This window comes from Salmo trutta, chromosome 33, assembly GCF_901001165.1.
Source record: "Salmo trutta chromosome 33, fSalTru1.1, whole genome shotgun sequence".
Classification (NCBI taxonomy): Eukaryota; Metazoa; Chordata; class Actinopteri; order Salmoniformes; family Salmonidae; genus Salmo; species Salmo trutta.
This window is the reverse complement of record NC_042989.1, coordinates 41,922,490-41,937,466: the sequence shown is the minus strand read 5'-3', so window position 1 is coordinate 41,937,466 and position 14,977 is coordinate 41,922,490. Positions and strand designations below refer to the sequence as shown.

Here is a 14,977-nt window from a genome sequence, read left to right as displayed (position 1 = left end):
ACTGATACACAGTGTGACTGACTGTTCCTTGGTGATATACTGTAAGTTATATGTATTCTATACTGAAACACAAATCTAAACGCAACATGTAAAGTGTTGGTCCCATATTTCATGAGATTAAATAAAAGCTCCCAGAAATTTTCCCTAAGCACAAAAAGCTGATTTCTCTTAAATTTTGTGCACAAATTTGTTGACATCCCTGTTAATGAGCATTTCTCTTTTGCTGTTAATGAGCATATCTCCTTTGCCAAGAAAATCCATCCACCTGACAGGTGTGGCATATCAAGACGCTGATTAAACAGCATGATCATTACACAGGTGCACCTTGTGCTGGGGACAATAAAAGGCTACTCTAAAATGTGCAGTTTTGTCACACAACACAATTCCACAGATGTCTCAAGTTTTGAGGGAGCGTGCAATTGGCTGTTGCCAGAGAATTTTATGTTAATTACAATACCATAAACTGGGCTCACAACCGCAGACCACGTGTAACCACGCCAACCCAGGACCTCCATATCCGGCTTCTTCACCTGCGGGATTGTCTGAGACCAGCCACCCGGACAGCTGATGAAACTGTTGGTTTGCACAACCAAATAATTTCTGCACAAACTGTCAGAAACCATCTCAGGGCAGCAGATCTGCATGTTTGGCATGCTCACCAGGGTCTTGACCTGACTGCAGTTCGGTGTTGTAACTGACTTCAGTGGGCAAATGCTCACCTCCGATGGCCACTGGCACGCGGGAGAAGTGTGCTCTTCACGGATGAATTCTGGTCGTGTGGGCGAGCGGGTAGCTGATGTCAACGTTGTGAACAGAGTGCCCCATGGTGGCAGTGGGGTTATGGTTGGGCAGGCATAAACTACGGACAAGGAACACAATTGCATTTTGAACTTAAATGCGCAGAGATACTGCGATGAGATCCCGAGGCCCATTGTTGTGCCATTCATCTGTCGCCATCACCTCATGTTTCAGCATGATAACGCCCAGCCCCTTGTCACAAGGATCTGTACACAATTCCTTGAAGCTGAAAATGTCCCAGTACTTCCATGGCCTGCATACTCACAAGACATGTCACCCGTTGAGCATGTTTGGGATGCTCTGGATCGACGTGTACGACAGCATGTTCCAGTTCCCTCCAATATCCAGCAACTTCACACAGCCATTGAAGAGGAGTGAGACAACATTCCTCAGGCCACAATCAACAGCCTGATCAACTCTATGTGAAGGAGATGTGTCGCCCTGCATGAGGCAAATGGTGGTCACACCAGATACTGACTGGTCTTCAGAATTTGTAATTATTATTTTTTTTAACCTTTATTTAACTAGGCAAGTCAGTAAAGAACAAATTAGTATTTTTTAATGACGGCCTACCCCGGCCAAACCCGGGCGACACTGGGCGCCGCCCTATGGGACTTCCAGTCGCGGCTGGATGTGATACAGCTGGGATTCGAACCAGAGACTGTAGTGACGCCTCATGCACTGAGATGCAGTGCCTTAGACTACTGCGCCACTCGGGATCCACGCCCCTACTTTTTTTTAAAGGTACAGTTGAAGTCAGAAGTTTACATACACCTTAGCTAAATACATTTAAACTCAGTTTTTCACAATTACTGACATTTAATCCTAGTAAACATTCCCTGTCTCAGGTCAGTTAGGATCACCACTTTATTTTAAGAATGTGAAATGTCAGAATAATAGTAGAGAGGGATTTATTTAAGCTTTTATTTCTTTCATCACATTCCAGTGGGTCAGAAGTTTACATACACTCAATTAGTATTTGGTAGCATTGCCTTTAAATTGTTTAACTTGGGTCAAACGTTTTGGGTAGCCTTTCACAAGCTTCCCACAATAAGTTGGGTGAATTTTGGCCCATTCCTCCTGACAGAGCTGGTGTAACTGAGTCAGGTTTGTAGGCCTCCTTGCTCACACACACTTTTTCAGGTCTGCCCACACATTTTCTATGGGATTGAGGTCAAGGCTTTGTGATGGCCACTCCAATACCTTGACTTAGTTGTCCTTAAGCCATTTTGCCACAATTTTGGAAGTATGCTTGGGGTTATTGTTCATTTGGAAGAGCCATTTGCAAGCTTTAACTTCTTGACTGATGTCTTGAGATGTTGCTTCAATATATCCACATAATTTTCTTTCCTCATGATGCCATCTATTTTGTGAAGTGCACCAGTCCCTCCTGCAACAAAGCACCCCCACAACATGATGCTGCCACCCTCATGCTTCACGGTTGGGATGGTGTTCTTCGGCTTGCAAGCGTCCTCCTTTTTCCTCCAAACATAACAATGGTCATTAAGGCCAAACAGTTCTATTTTTGTTTCATCAGACAAGAGGACATTTCTCCAAAAAGTATGATCTTTGTCCCCATGTGCAATTGCAAACCGTAGTCTGGCTTTTTTATGGCGGTTTTGGAGCAGTGGCTTCTTCCTTGCTGAGCAGCCTTTCAGGTTATGTCGATAGAGGACTCGTTTTACTGTGGATATAGATACTTTTGTTCCTGTTTCCTCCAGTGTCTTCACTAGGTCCTTTGCTGTTGTTCTGGGATTGATTTGCACTTTTCGCACCAAAGTACGTTCATCTCTAGGAGACAGAACACGTCTCCTTCCTGAGCGGTATGACGGCTAGTGGTCCCATGGTGTTTATACTTGCATACTATTGTTTGTACAGATGAACGTGGTACCTTCAGGTGTTTGGAAATTGCTCCCAAGGATGAACTAGACTTGTGGAGGTCTCCAATTTTTTTCTGAGGTCTTGGCTGATTTCTTTTAATTTTCCCATGATGTCAAGCAAAGAGGCACTGAGTTTGAAGGTATGCCTTGAAATTCATCCACAGGTACAACTCCAATTGACTCAAATGATGTCAATTAGCCTATCAGAAGCTTCTAAAGCCATGACATCATTTTCTGGAATTTTCCAACCTGTTTAAAGGCACAGTCAACTTAGTGTATGTAAACTTCTGACCCACTGGAATTGTGATACAGTGAATTTATAAGTGAAATAATCTGTCTCTAAAAATTGTTGGAAATATCATTTATGTCATTCACAAAGTAGATGTCCTAACTGACTTGCCAAAACTATAGTTTGTTAATAACAAGAAATTTGTGGAGTGGTTGAAAAACGAATTTTAATGACTCCAACCTAAGTGTATGTAAACTTCAGACTTCAACTGTATATACCCTACCATGCAGGACAGTAGTCTGGCACAGCTCTGCCAACTGTACCATGTGTTTTTAATTTTAATGACTCCAACCTAAGTGTATGTTAACTTCAGACTTCAACTGTAGCTGTGACTAACAGATGCATATCTGTATTCCCAGTCATGTGAAATTCATAGATTAGGGCCTCATTATAAGGGCACAAGGTGAGACCCAGATGCAGACACAGGAGGCAGATGGTTGAGCTCCGATATTTATTATAACAAAGGGAGTAGGCAAAGGCAGGTCGGGGACAGGCGAGAGTTCATTAACCAGGTCAGAGTCCAAACAGTACCAGACTGTGTCGTAAGGATCGGACCAAAATGCAGCGAGAGTCTGTATACTCATCTTCTTTTTATTAGGCAGAAAGAAGGAAAACAAAAACAAAAACACACGTATACAAAACAACGACGATAAACAGTCCTGTAAGGCTTACAGCTATACAAAGAACAACTACCCACAAATCCCATAGAAAAAACACCCCTACTAAATAGGACCTTCAATTAGAGACAACGAGGAACAGCTGCCTCCAATTGAAGGTCAAAACAATAAACTAGACATAGAAATAGAAAAACTAGAAAATAGAACATAGAAATACAAAACATACCCAAAAACCCCAACAACACAAAACAAACACACCCCTGCCACGTCCTGACCAAACTACAATAACAAATAACCTCTTTTACTGGTCAGGACGTGACACAGACGATAGGTAGTCTCGAGGTCAGGCCAGGCAAGGGTCAGAAACCAGATTCAAGTCCAAAACAGTACAAGTGGATAGGCAGGCTGGTAGTCAGAACAGGCAGAGTGGTCAGTCAGGCGGGTTCGGAGTCGGGACAGGCAAGGAGTCGAAACCAGGAGGACTAGAAACAAACAGAGACTGGGATAAATAGGAGCAAGGAAAACCACTGGTTGACTTGGCAAACAAGACGAACTGGCACAGAGAGACAGGAAACACAAAGATATATACACTGGGGAAAATTTGCGACACCATGAGGGGGTGGAGACAATCACAAGGACAGGTGAAACAGATCAGGGTGTGAAACTAATGAATTTATTTTAAATTGACTGATTTCCTGATATGAACTGTAACTCAGTAAAATCTATGAAATTGTTGCATGTAGGCGTTTTATATTGTTGTTCAGTTTACTGTATTATAAACTGGGTGGTTCGAGCCCTGAATGCTGATTGGCTGAAAGCCGTAGTATATCAGACCGTATACCACGGGTATGACAAAACATTTATTTTACTGCTCTAATTACATTGGTAACCAGTTTATAATAGCAATAAGGCACCTTGAGGAGGGTTTGTGATATATGGCCAATATACCACGGCTAAGGGATGATACATCTCCACATTGCGTTGTGTAAAGGAACAGCCATTAGCAGTGGCCATATACCACACCCTCTCGGTCCTTATTGCTTAAATCATATTTTCTGTGTTCTGGACAGATTCTATATACACTAATGTGCTGGATATTTTAAGTGTGTGCAACTGTAAAATCCTTCCCCCCCCAGGCATCATCCGCAGCCCAATGGTTCCCTGTTAGTTGGTCCTCTAACGAAGGCGGACTCTGGTTGGTTGCTCTGTGTGGCAACGCGTGACCGTGAGAGAGATCACCGTTACGTATACCTGTCTGTCTCAGGTATGTAGAGACAAGTCTGTCACTGTGTTTGTGTTACCGTCTTTGTGAGGACCTTGAGCCAAATCACTGTGTGTTTGTTTTACCGTCCTTGTGAGGACCTTGAGCCAAATCACTGTGTGTTTGACAGAGAACTCCAGAGGGCCCCAGGTAGTACAGGACGCGACAGGAAGCCTCCCCCAGGATGGAGCAGACAGGACAGGAGAGACAGGAAGCCTCCCCCAGGATGGAGCAGACAGGACAGGAGAGACAGGAGTTATACTGCCATCGGTACCTCATCGCCAGCCCTCACCCAAGTAGGAGTTACACACACACACACACACACACACACACACACACACACACACACACACACACACACACACACACACACACACACACACACACACACACACATGCAACCCCCCCGCCCCCCCACAGTCCCGTCCACCAACCCATTTCTGTCTGTGTGTGATGGTTCAGGTTCAGTATAGACCGATCAGGTTTGTCGTCTGTGGAAGGGAAAGCAGGACAGACGGTCAGACTAGCCTGTAAGATCGTCCCACCGTCAGCGCTCTCCTCGGTCAGCATCCAGTGGACCAGAGAAGGACAGACACTCAACTCTCTCAGGTAACAGTGTTAGTCCTGAAAATAAAAAACTGTTTGGGGTCAGAGCCATGGATTCAGAGATATTTAAAAGAGATGTTAATACCTTTTTATTCAGAGATATTTAAAAGAGATGTTAATACCTTTTTATTCAGAGATATTTAAAAGAGATGTTAATACCTTTTTATTCAGAGATATTTAAAATAGATCTTAATACCTCTTTATTCAGAGATATTTAAAAGAGATCTTAATACCTTTTTATTCAGAGATATTTAAAAGAGATCTTAATACCTTTTTAGCCTTGCTTTTCCATTCAGTTTTTATTGTTATTCTTTAGTTTAGTTTTCCTCTTATGTTCGTTGTGTAGTAAATATTTGTTTTATTTAAAAAAAAAATATTCTGTGAAGTTCATTGCGTTGCGTTAATGTCTGAAATGTGCTATATAAATAAAGTTTGATTTGATTTAGAGAGCTGGGACATTTAAGGTTTCTACAATCTGATGCATTTTACATGACACTACAACATTCTATAATAGCCATGTTATCTCCCCATTAACATGACACTATAACATTCTATAACAGCCATGTTATCTCCCCCATTAACATGACACCACAACATTCTATAACAGCCATGTTATCTCCCCCATTAACATGACACCACAACATTCTATAACAGCCATGTTAGAACACCATTAACACCACAACATTCTATAACAGCCATGTTAGAACCCCATTAACACTACAACATTCTATAACAGCCATGTTAGAACACCATTAACACCACAACATTCTATAACAGCCATGTTAGAGCTCATTAACATGCCACTACAACATTCTATAACAGCCATGTTATCTCCTCCATTAACATGACACTACAACATTCTATAACAGCCATGTTATCTCCCCATTAACATGACACTACAACATTCTATAACAGCCATGTTATCTCCCCATTAACATGACACTACAACATTCTATAACAGCCATGTTATCTCCCCCATTAACATGACACTATAACATTCTATAACAGCCATGTTATCTCCCCCATTAACATGACACCACAACATTCTATAACAGCCATGTTAGAACACCATTAACACCACAACATTCTATAACAGCCATGTTAGAGCTCATTAACATGCCACTACAACATTCTATAACAGCCATGTTATCTCTCCATTAACATGACACTACAACATTCTATATCAGCCATGTTATCTCCCCATTAACATGACACTACAACATTCTATAACAGCCATGTTATCTCCCCATTAACATGACACTACAACATTCTATAACAGCCATGTTATCTCCCCCATTAACATGACACCACAACATTCTATAACAGCCATGTTAGAGCTCATTAACATGCCACTACAACATTCTATAACAGCCATGTTATCTCCCCATTAACATGACACTACAACATTCTATAACAGCCATGTTATCTCCCCATTAACATGACACTACAACATTCTATAACAGTCATGTTATCTCCCCCATTAACATGACACTACAACATTCTATAACAGCCATGTTAGAACACCATTAACACCACAACATTCTATAACAGCCATGTTAGAACCCCATTAACATGACACTACAACATTCTATAACAGCCATGTTATCTCCCCCATTAACATGACACTACAACATTCTATAACAGCCATGTTAGAACACCATTAACACCACAACATTCTATAACAGCCATGTTAGAACCCCATTAACACTACAACATTCTATAACAGCCATGTTAGAACCCCATTAACATGACACTACAACATTCTATAACAGCCATGTTATCTCCCCATTAACATGACACTACAACATTCTATAACAGCCATGTTAGAACCCCATTAACACTACAACATTCTATAACAGCCATGTTAGAACCCCATTAACATGACACTACAACATTCTATAACAGCCATGTTATCTCCCCATTAACATGACACCACAACATTCTATAACAGCCATGTTAGAACCCCATTAACACTACAACATTCTATAACAGCCATGTTATCTCCCCATTAACATGACACTACAACATTCTATAACAGCCATGTTATCTCCCCATTAACATGACACTACAACATTCTATAACAGCCATGTTAGAACCTCATTAACATGACACCACAACATTCTATAACAGCCATGTTAGAACACCATTAACACCACAACATTCTATAACAGCCATGTTATCTCCCCATTAACATGACACTACAACATTCTATAACAGCCATGTTATCTCCCCATTAACATGACACTACAACATTCTATAACAGCCATGTTATCTCCCCATTAACATGACACTACAACATTCTATAACAGCCATGTTATCTCCCCATTAACATGACACCACAACATTCTATAACAGCCATGTTATCTCCCCATTAACGTTACATGGAGAATATTTAAACAATGATATGTCACTGAATGCCTAGAATTTAGAACAATATATTCCACCTTCTGAACGTTGTGCCAACTCTCTAAACTGTGGCTCAGGTTGCTCTGTCGTCAACACTTTTGTAGCCTACTTTATGTTTAAGGTCCGTGTTAAACTACATTCAGACAGTTGCTTTAGTCAGTCAGTGTTGCGCTACACATCTCTATGTGGCCCACAGCAAGACATGTCTTCTCATTTTACTCTAAGTCAGAGTCTAAAGAGAAAATGCCCATTTTATGAAAATTGTAGAGGGCAGTGTTTTCTTATGCCTTGTCTTATTACTGTTTGGAGAAGTTCAACGCTATTGTTTCTGCCCCATGTGTAAATGTGATTGGTTGTTTCTGCCCCATGTGTAAATGTGATTGGTTGTTTCTGCCCCATGTGTAAATGTGATTGGTTGTTTCTGCCCCATGTGTAAATGTGATCGGTTGTTTCTGCCCCATGTGTAAATGTGATTGGTTGTTTCTGCCCCATGTGTAAATGTGATTGGTTGTTGCTATGTAGACATGCACAGCATGCGGACGGCACCCTTGTGATTGGCCAGTTGACGTCAGATGACTCGGGTGTCTACACCTGTACAGGCTCCACCCACAGTCAACTGGAACAGAGACAGCTCACGCTCAAAGTACAAGGTGATTGGCTTCAGACACACCTGTCTCACATACCTGACTTCGGCCATACCTGTCTCACTGGTACACATCTGTCTTTCACACCTGTGTTACAAACGTGACTTACCAGGACACACCTGTCTCACCTCTGTTACACCTGTCTCACCTCTGTTACACCTGTCTCACCTCTGTTACACCTGTCTCACCTCTGTTAGACCTTGTCTCACCTCTGTTAGACCTGTCTCACCTCTGTTAGACCTGTCTCACCGCTGTTACATCTGTCTCACCTCTGTTACACCTGTCTCACCTCTGTTAGACCTGTCTCACCTCTGTTAGACCTGTCTCACCTCTGTTAGACCTGTCTCACCTCTGTTACACCTGTCTCACCTCTGTTAGACCTGTCTCACCTCTGTTAGACCTGTCTCACCTCTGTTACACCTGTCTCACCTCTGTTACACCTGTCTCACCTCTGTTACACCTGTCTCACCTCTGTTAGACCTGTCTCACCTCTGTTACACCTGTCCTCACCTCTGTTGTTTTATTGTGTGCATTTCCAAGGAGACCTGAGGATCACCATGGCCCCCAACAATGTGCAGGTATCTCAGGGCGGCACGGCCCAGCTCCCCTGTGTGGTGTCTGGGGACAACGTCAACGTGGGCTGGTCCAGGTGAGATATGGAGCTGAGAACGGTTCTGCTTTCCATTGGAGCAGTGTCATCATACACAGGGCAGATATCATAATACACCGTATGATGAACATAGAGCTATAACATAGAGCTAGAACATAGAGCTAGAACATAGAACTAGAACATAGAACTTGACCAGATCCATCCCGCCATCCCTCCCCCCCTCCATCCTTCCATCCCTCCATCCCTCCCTCCCTCCACCCCGCCATCCCTCCACCCCTCCATCCCTCCATCCCTCCACTCCTCCCTCCACCCCTCCATCCCTCCATCCTTCCATCCCTCCATCCCTCCATCCCTCCACTCCTCCCTCCCTCCACCCCTCCATCCCTCCACCCCTCCATCCCTCCACCCCTCCATCCCTCCACTCCTCCCTCCACCCCTCCATCCCTCCAACCCTCCATCCCTCCAACCCTCCACCCCTCCACCCCTCCATCCCTCCACCCCTCCATCTCTCCATCCCTCCACTCCTCCCTCCAACCCTCCACCCCTCCATCCCTCCACCCCTCCATCCCTCCATCCCTCCATCCCTCCACTCCTCCCTCCAACCCTCCACCCCTCCATCCCTCCACCACTCCATCCCTCCATCCATCCATCCCTCCTGTAGGAATGGTGTCCCTGTGCGACCAGATGGTGGGCGTGTTCAGATGTCATCAGATGGTAGTCTGATCTTGAATAACGTGCAGCCGGCAGACGAGGGTTCCTACACCTGTAACGCCTACACTGGAACCTACTCTGTCAGCGCCACAGCTAAAGTACGCATCAACAAGGCCTCACAGCAAGGTAACTCACTGATGATGATGACCCCTCATCTAACCCTCAGCACAATCAATCACTTTCAAACTGTCCTAAAAGTCCATTCACAAACATATGAAACAGTGTTAAACACTCTCTCTGTTATTCTGTCTCTCTCTCTCTCTCTCTCTCTCTCTCTCTGTCTCTCTCTGTCTCTCTCTCTGTCTCTCTCTCTCTGTCTGTCTCTCTCTTTCTCTCTCTCTTTCTGTCTTTCTCTCTCTCTCTCTTTCTCTGTGTCTCTCTCTCTCCCCTTCTCTCTCTACCCCTGTAGAGCTGGATACAGGTGTTGGTGTGCCAGCCGAGTGTGTGGACCAGCCAGAGCTGGCTAACTGTGAACTGATAGTGTACGCCCGTCTGTGTACCAGCCAATACTACTCTAGTTTCTGCTGTGCCAGCTGTGCCAGGCACGCCAAGGGAGAGGACAGATACGGCCAGATAGGGTAAGGCCCAGGGGGGGCAACGAGGTCATGGCCTGCTAGGGTATGGGCCAGGGGGCAAGGAGGGCCAGGGGACAAGGAGGACCAGGGGACAAGGACGACCAGGGGGAAAGGAAAGCCAGGGGACCAGGGGGCTAAATGGGAACCAGGGGGCAAGGAGGGCCAGTGGACCAGGGGCAAAAGGGGGACCGGCGGCAAGCAGGGCCTAGGAGCAAGGAGGGCCAGGTGGCAAGGAAAGCCAGGGGACCAGGGGCAAGGAGGGCCAGTGGACCAAGGGACCAGGGGGTGAAATGGGGACCAGCAAGCCAGGGGGCAAGGAGGGCCAGTGGACCAGGAGCAAAAGGGGGACCGGGGGCAAGGAGGGCCAGAGGGCCAAATGGGGCCCTGTGGATAGACTGCGGGAAGGGAGGTGTCCTGGCTGGGGCCCTGTGGATAGCCTGGTCCCGGATATGTCTGTGCTGTCTCAACTCTTATGGACGTTAGGAGTTGGCTAGACATCACAAGAAGATCTGAGAACAGGCTATCGTGTGGAGGGCCTGGAGTTTAGTACCGGGACACATAACTCTGAACTAAACTGGCAAACAGACTCCAACATACCTTTCAATGGAAACACGACTGTCATCGTGTTTCAATCATTCACTGTGTAAGAATCAAAGGGACTGACTCTTTATGTTTAGCTGCATCTGTTCAGATAGAGCTGTATAATCTATATCCTGCTTTCGTTCAGGGAATGTACTATACTTTTACAATCTACCTTGAGTGAACAAAACATTAAGAACAGCTTCCTAATATTGACTTGCTCCACCCCCCCTCTACAAGGTGTTGAAAGCGTTCCACAGGGATGCTGGCCCATGTTGACTCCAATGCTTCCACAGTTGTGTCCAGTTGGCTGGATCTTCTCTGGGTTGTAGACCATTCTTGATACACGCGGGAAACTGTTGAGTGTGAAAAACCCAGCAGCGTTGCAGTTCTTGACTCAAACCGGTGCGCCTGACACCTACTACCATACCCCGTTCAAAGGCACTTCAATATTTTGTCTTGCCCGTTCACCCTCTGAATGACACACGTACACAATCCATGTCTCAAGGTTTAAACATCCTTCTTTAACCCGTCTCCTCCCCTTCATCTACACGGATTGAAGTGGATTTAACAAGTGACATCAATAAGGGATCATAGAATTCACCTGGTCTGTCTGTTATGGAAAGAGCAGGTGTTCCTAATGTTTTGTTCACTCAGTGCCTTCACACCCGTTGCCTTTTTCCAAATGTTTGTTTACAGCCTGAATTTGAAATGGATTGAAATTAATATAGTTTTTTTGTCACTGATCTACCCCATAATGTCAAAGTGGAATTATGTTTTTATTTTGTTTGGGAACATACTGTCTTAGCTAAGAGGGACTGGTTGTTATGGCGATAAGAGGGACCCCCAAACACACACACACAGACACAGACACACACACAGACAGATACATGCATCTGTGAGGTCAGGGTCCTTCTTGCCTTGTAGTCAGCTACAGGTAGATTTTTCTTTAAACTGAATCAATTCAACAGTCACTCCATTGTTCTTCCACTGACAAATTGTCTTCCTACTGGACCAGATAAACTCCCCTTAATCACTGTTGCTGCTTTATCTTATCAACTTGTTTTGTTCATTTTTGTTTCATTCTATTGTTTGTAATTATTGTGATTAATAAAAAAGTGTGATTTTGATTAAATATTTTGTGGCTGAGTCTATCGGGAAGCTCTTGAACAATGCGTCTTGACTCTCACCAAGTCCCTACAGAATAGTCGTCAGCTTGAAGAACTCAAGATTCTCCATAGGAAGCGTTGGCAGTAAAGAAATTGGCTGTACCACTCTTAACCACTAGAGGTCAGGCTAAACCTGAGTCTGGTGTACTACCACTCATAACAACTAGAGGTCAGGTTAACCCCGAGACTGGTGTAATACCACTCTTAACCACTAGAGGCCAGGCTAAACCTGAGACTGGTGTACTACCACTCATAACCACTAGAGGTCAGGCTAAACCTGAGTCTGGTGTACTACCACTCATAACCAATAGAGGTCAGGCTAAACCTGAGATGGGTGTACTACCACTCATAACCACTAGAGGCCAGGCTAAACCTGAGACTGGTGTACTACCACTCATAACCACTAGAGGTCAGGCTAAACCTGAGATGGGTGTACTACCACTCATAACCACTAGAGGCCAGGCTAAACCTGAGACTGGTGTACTACCACTCATAACCACTAGAGGCCAGGCTAAACCTGAGACTGGTGTACTACCACTCATAACCACTAGAGGTCAGGCTAAACCTGAGACTGGTGTACTACCACTCATAACCACTAGAGGTCAGGCTAAACCTGAGATGGGTGTACTACCACTCATAACCACTAGAGGTCAGGCTAAACCTGAGTCTGGTGTACTACCACTCATAACCACTAGAGGTCAGGCTAAACCTGAGATGGGTGTACTACCACTCATAACCACTAGAGGCCAGGCTAAACCTGAGACTGGTGTACTACCACTCATAACCACTAGAGGTCAGGCTAAACCTGAGACTGGTGTACTACCACTCATAATCACTAGAGGTCAGGCTAAACCTGAGATGGGTGTACTACCACTCAAAACCACTAGAGGTCAGGCTAAACCAGAGACTGGTGTACAACCACTCATAACCACTAGAGGTCAGGCTAAACCTGAGACTGGTGTACTACCACTCATAACCACTAGAGGTCAGGCTAGCCATATTAACACACCACAAGCCATGAAATAAATATACTGCTCAAAAAAATAAAGGGAACACTTAAACAACACAATGTAACTCCAAGTCAATCACACTTCTGTGAAATCAAACTGTCCACTTAGGAAGCAACACTGATTGACAATAAATTTCACATGCTGTTGTGCAAATGGAATAGACAACAGGTGGAAATTATAGGCAATAAGCAAGACACCCCCAATAAAGGAGTGGTTCTGCAGGTGAAGACCACAGACCACTTCTCAGTTCCTATGCTTCCTGGCTGATGTTTTGGTCACTTTTGAATGCTGGCGGTGCTTTCACTCTAGTGGTAGCATGAGACGGAGTCTACAACCCACACAAGTGGCTCAGGTAGTGCAGCTCATCCAGGATGGCACATCAATGCGAGCTGTGACAAGAAGGTTTGCTGTGTCTGTCAGCGTAGTGTCCAGAGCATGGAGGCGCTACCAGGAGACAGGCCAGTACATCAGGAGATGTGGAGGAGGCCGTAGGAGGGCAACAACCCAGCAGCAGGACCGCTACCTCCGCCTTTGTGCAAGGAGGAGCAGGACGAGCACTGCCAGAGCCCTGCAAAATGACCTCCAGCAGGCCACAAATGTGCATGTGTCTGCTCAAACGGTCAGAAACAGACTCCATGAGGGTGGTATGAGGGCCCGACATCCACAGGTGGGGGTTGTTCTTACAGCCCAACACCGTGCAGGACGTTTGGCATTTGCCAGAGAACACCAAAATTGGCAAATTCGCTACTGGCGCCCTGTGCTTTTCACAGATGAAAGCAGGTTTACACTGAGCACGTGACAGACGTGACAGAGTCTGGAGACGCCGTGGAGAACGTTCTGCTGCCTGCAACATCCTCCAGCATGACCGGTTTGGCGGTGGGTCAGTCATGGTGTGGTGTGGCATTTCTTTGGGGGGCTGCACAGCTCTCCATGTGCTCGCCAGAGGTAGCCTGACTGCCATTAAGTACCGAGATGAGATCCTCAGACCCCTTGTGAGACCATATGCTGGTGCGGTTGGCCCTGGGTTCCTCCTAATGCAAGACAATGCTAGACCTCATGTGGCTGGAGTGTGTCAGCAGTTCCTGCAAGAGGAAGGCATTGATGCTATGGACTGACCCGCCCGTTCCCCAGACCTGAATCCAATTGAGCACATCTGGGACATCATGTCTCGCTCCATCCACCAACGCCACGTTGCACCACAGACTGTCCAGGAGTTGGCGGATGCTTTAGTCCAGGTCTGGGAGGAGATCCATCAGGAGCATGCCCAGGCGTTGAAGGGTGGTCATACAGGCACATGGAGGCCACACACACTACTGAGCCTCATTTTGACTTGTTTTAAGGACATTACATCAAAGTTGGATCAGCCTGTAGTGTGGTTTTCCACTTTAATTTTGAGTGTGACTCCAAATCCAGACCTCCATGGGTTGATAAATTGGATTTCCATTGATTATTTTTGTGTGATTTTGTTGTCAGCACATTCAACTATGTAAAGAAAAAAGTATTTAACAAGATTATTTCTTTCATTCAGATCTAGGATGTGTTGTTTAAGTGTTCCCTTTATTTTTTTGAGCAATGTATTTAGAATGACTGGAACTGGAAATCAGCTTTAAAACGGCACATTTTTCTCTCAGTCTCATGGCAAAGTGTGTAGAATAGAAGGAAATGTACTTTCTTTTGTTGTATTATTAAAACTTACAATTTACATTTAGGGGAATTTTATGTGGAAAAATATATATTTTTGGGGAATATTCTAAATATTTTTAATATTTTTAATTTCCATGTTGGCTCTATGCCTGGAATTTTCCTTGTCCGGAGAAAAGGA

General features: G+C 44.8%; 1 protein-coding gene across 1 annotated transcript in view; it reads left to right on the top strand.

Annotated features, from left to right (window-relative positions):
* The window catches only part of paplna (papilin a, proteoglycan-like sulfated glycoprotein), a gene marked incomplete in the record, with an annotated part of 68,209 nt that extends 57,713 nt beyond the window's left edge, over positions 1 to 10,496 (top strand). Inside the window, 7 exon segments of the mRNA XM_029730997.1 lie at positions 4,721 to 4,848; positions 4,976 to 5,141; positions 5,308 to 5,454; positions 8,380 to 8,507; positions 9,042 to 9,150; positions 9,773 to 9,948; positions 10,232 to 10,496. Of these exon segments, the coding sequence (XP_029586857.1) occupies positions 4,721 to 4,848; positions 4,976 to 5,141; positions 5,308 to 5,454; positions 8,380 to 8,507; positions 9,042 to 9,150; positions 9,773 to 9,948; positions 10,232 to 10,404 (1,027 nt within the window).
* Between the last annotated feature and the right edge of the window lie 4,481 nt (positions 10,497 to 14,977).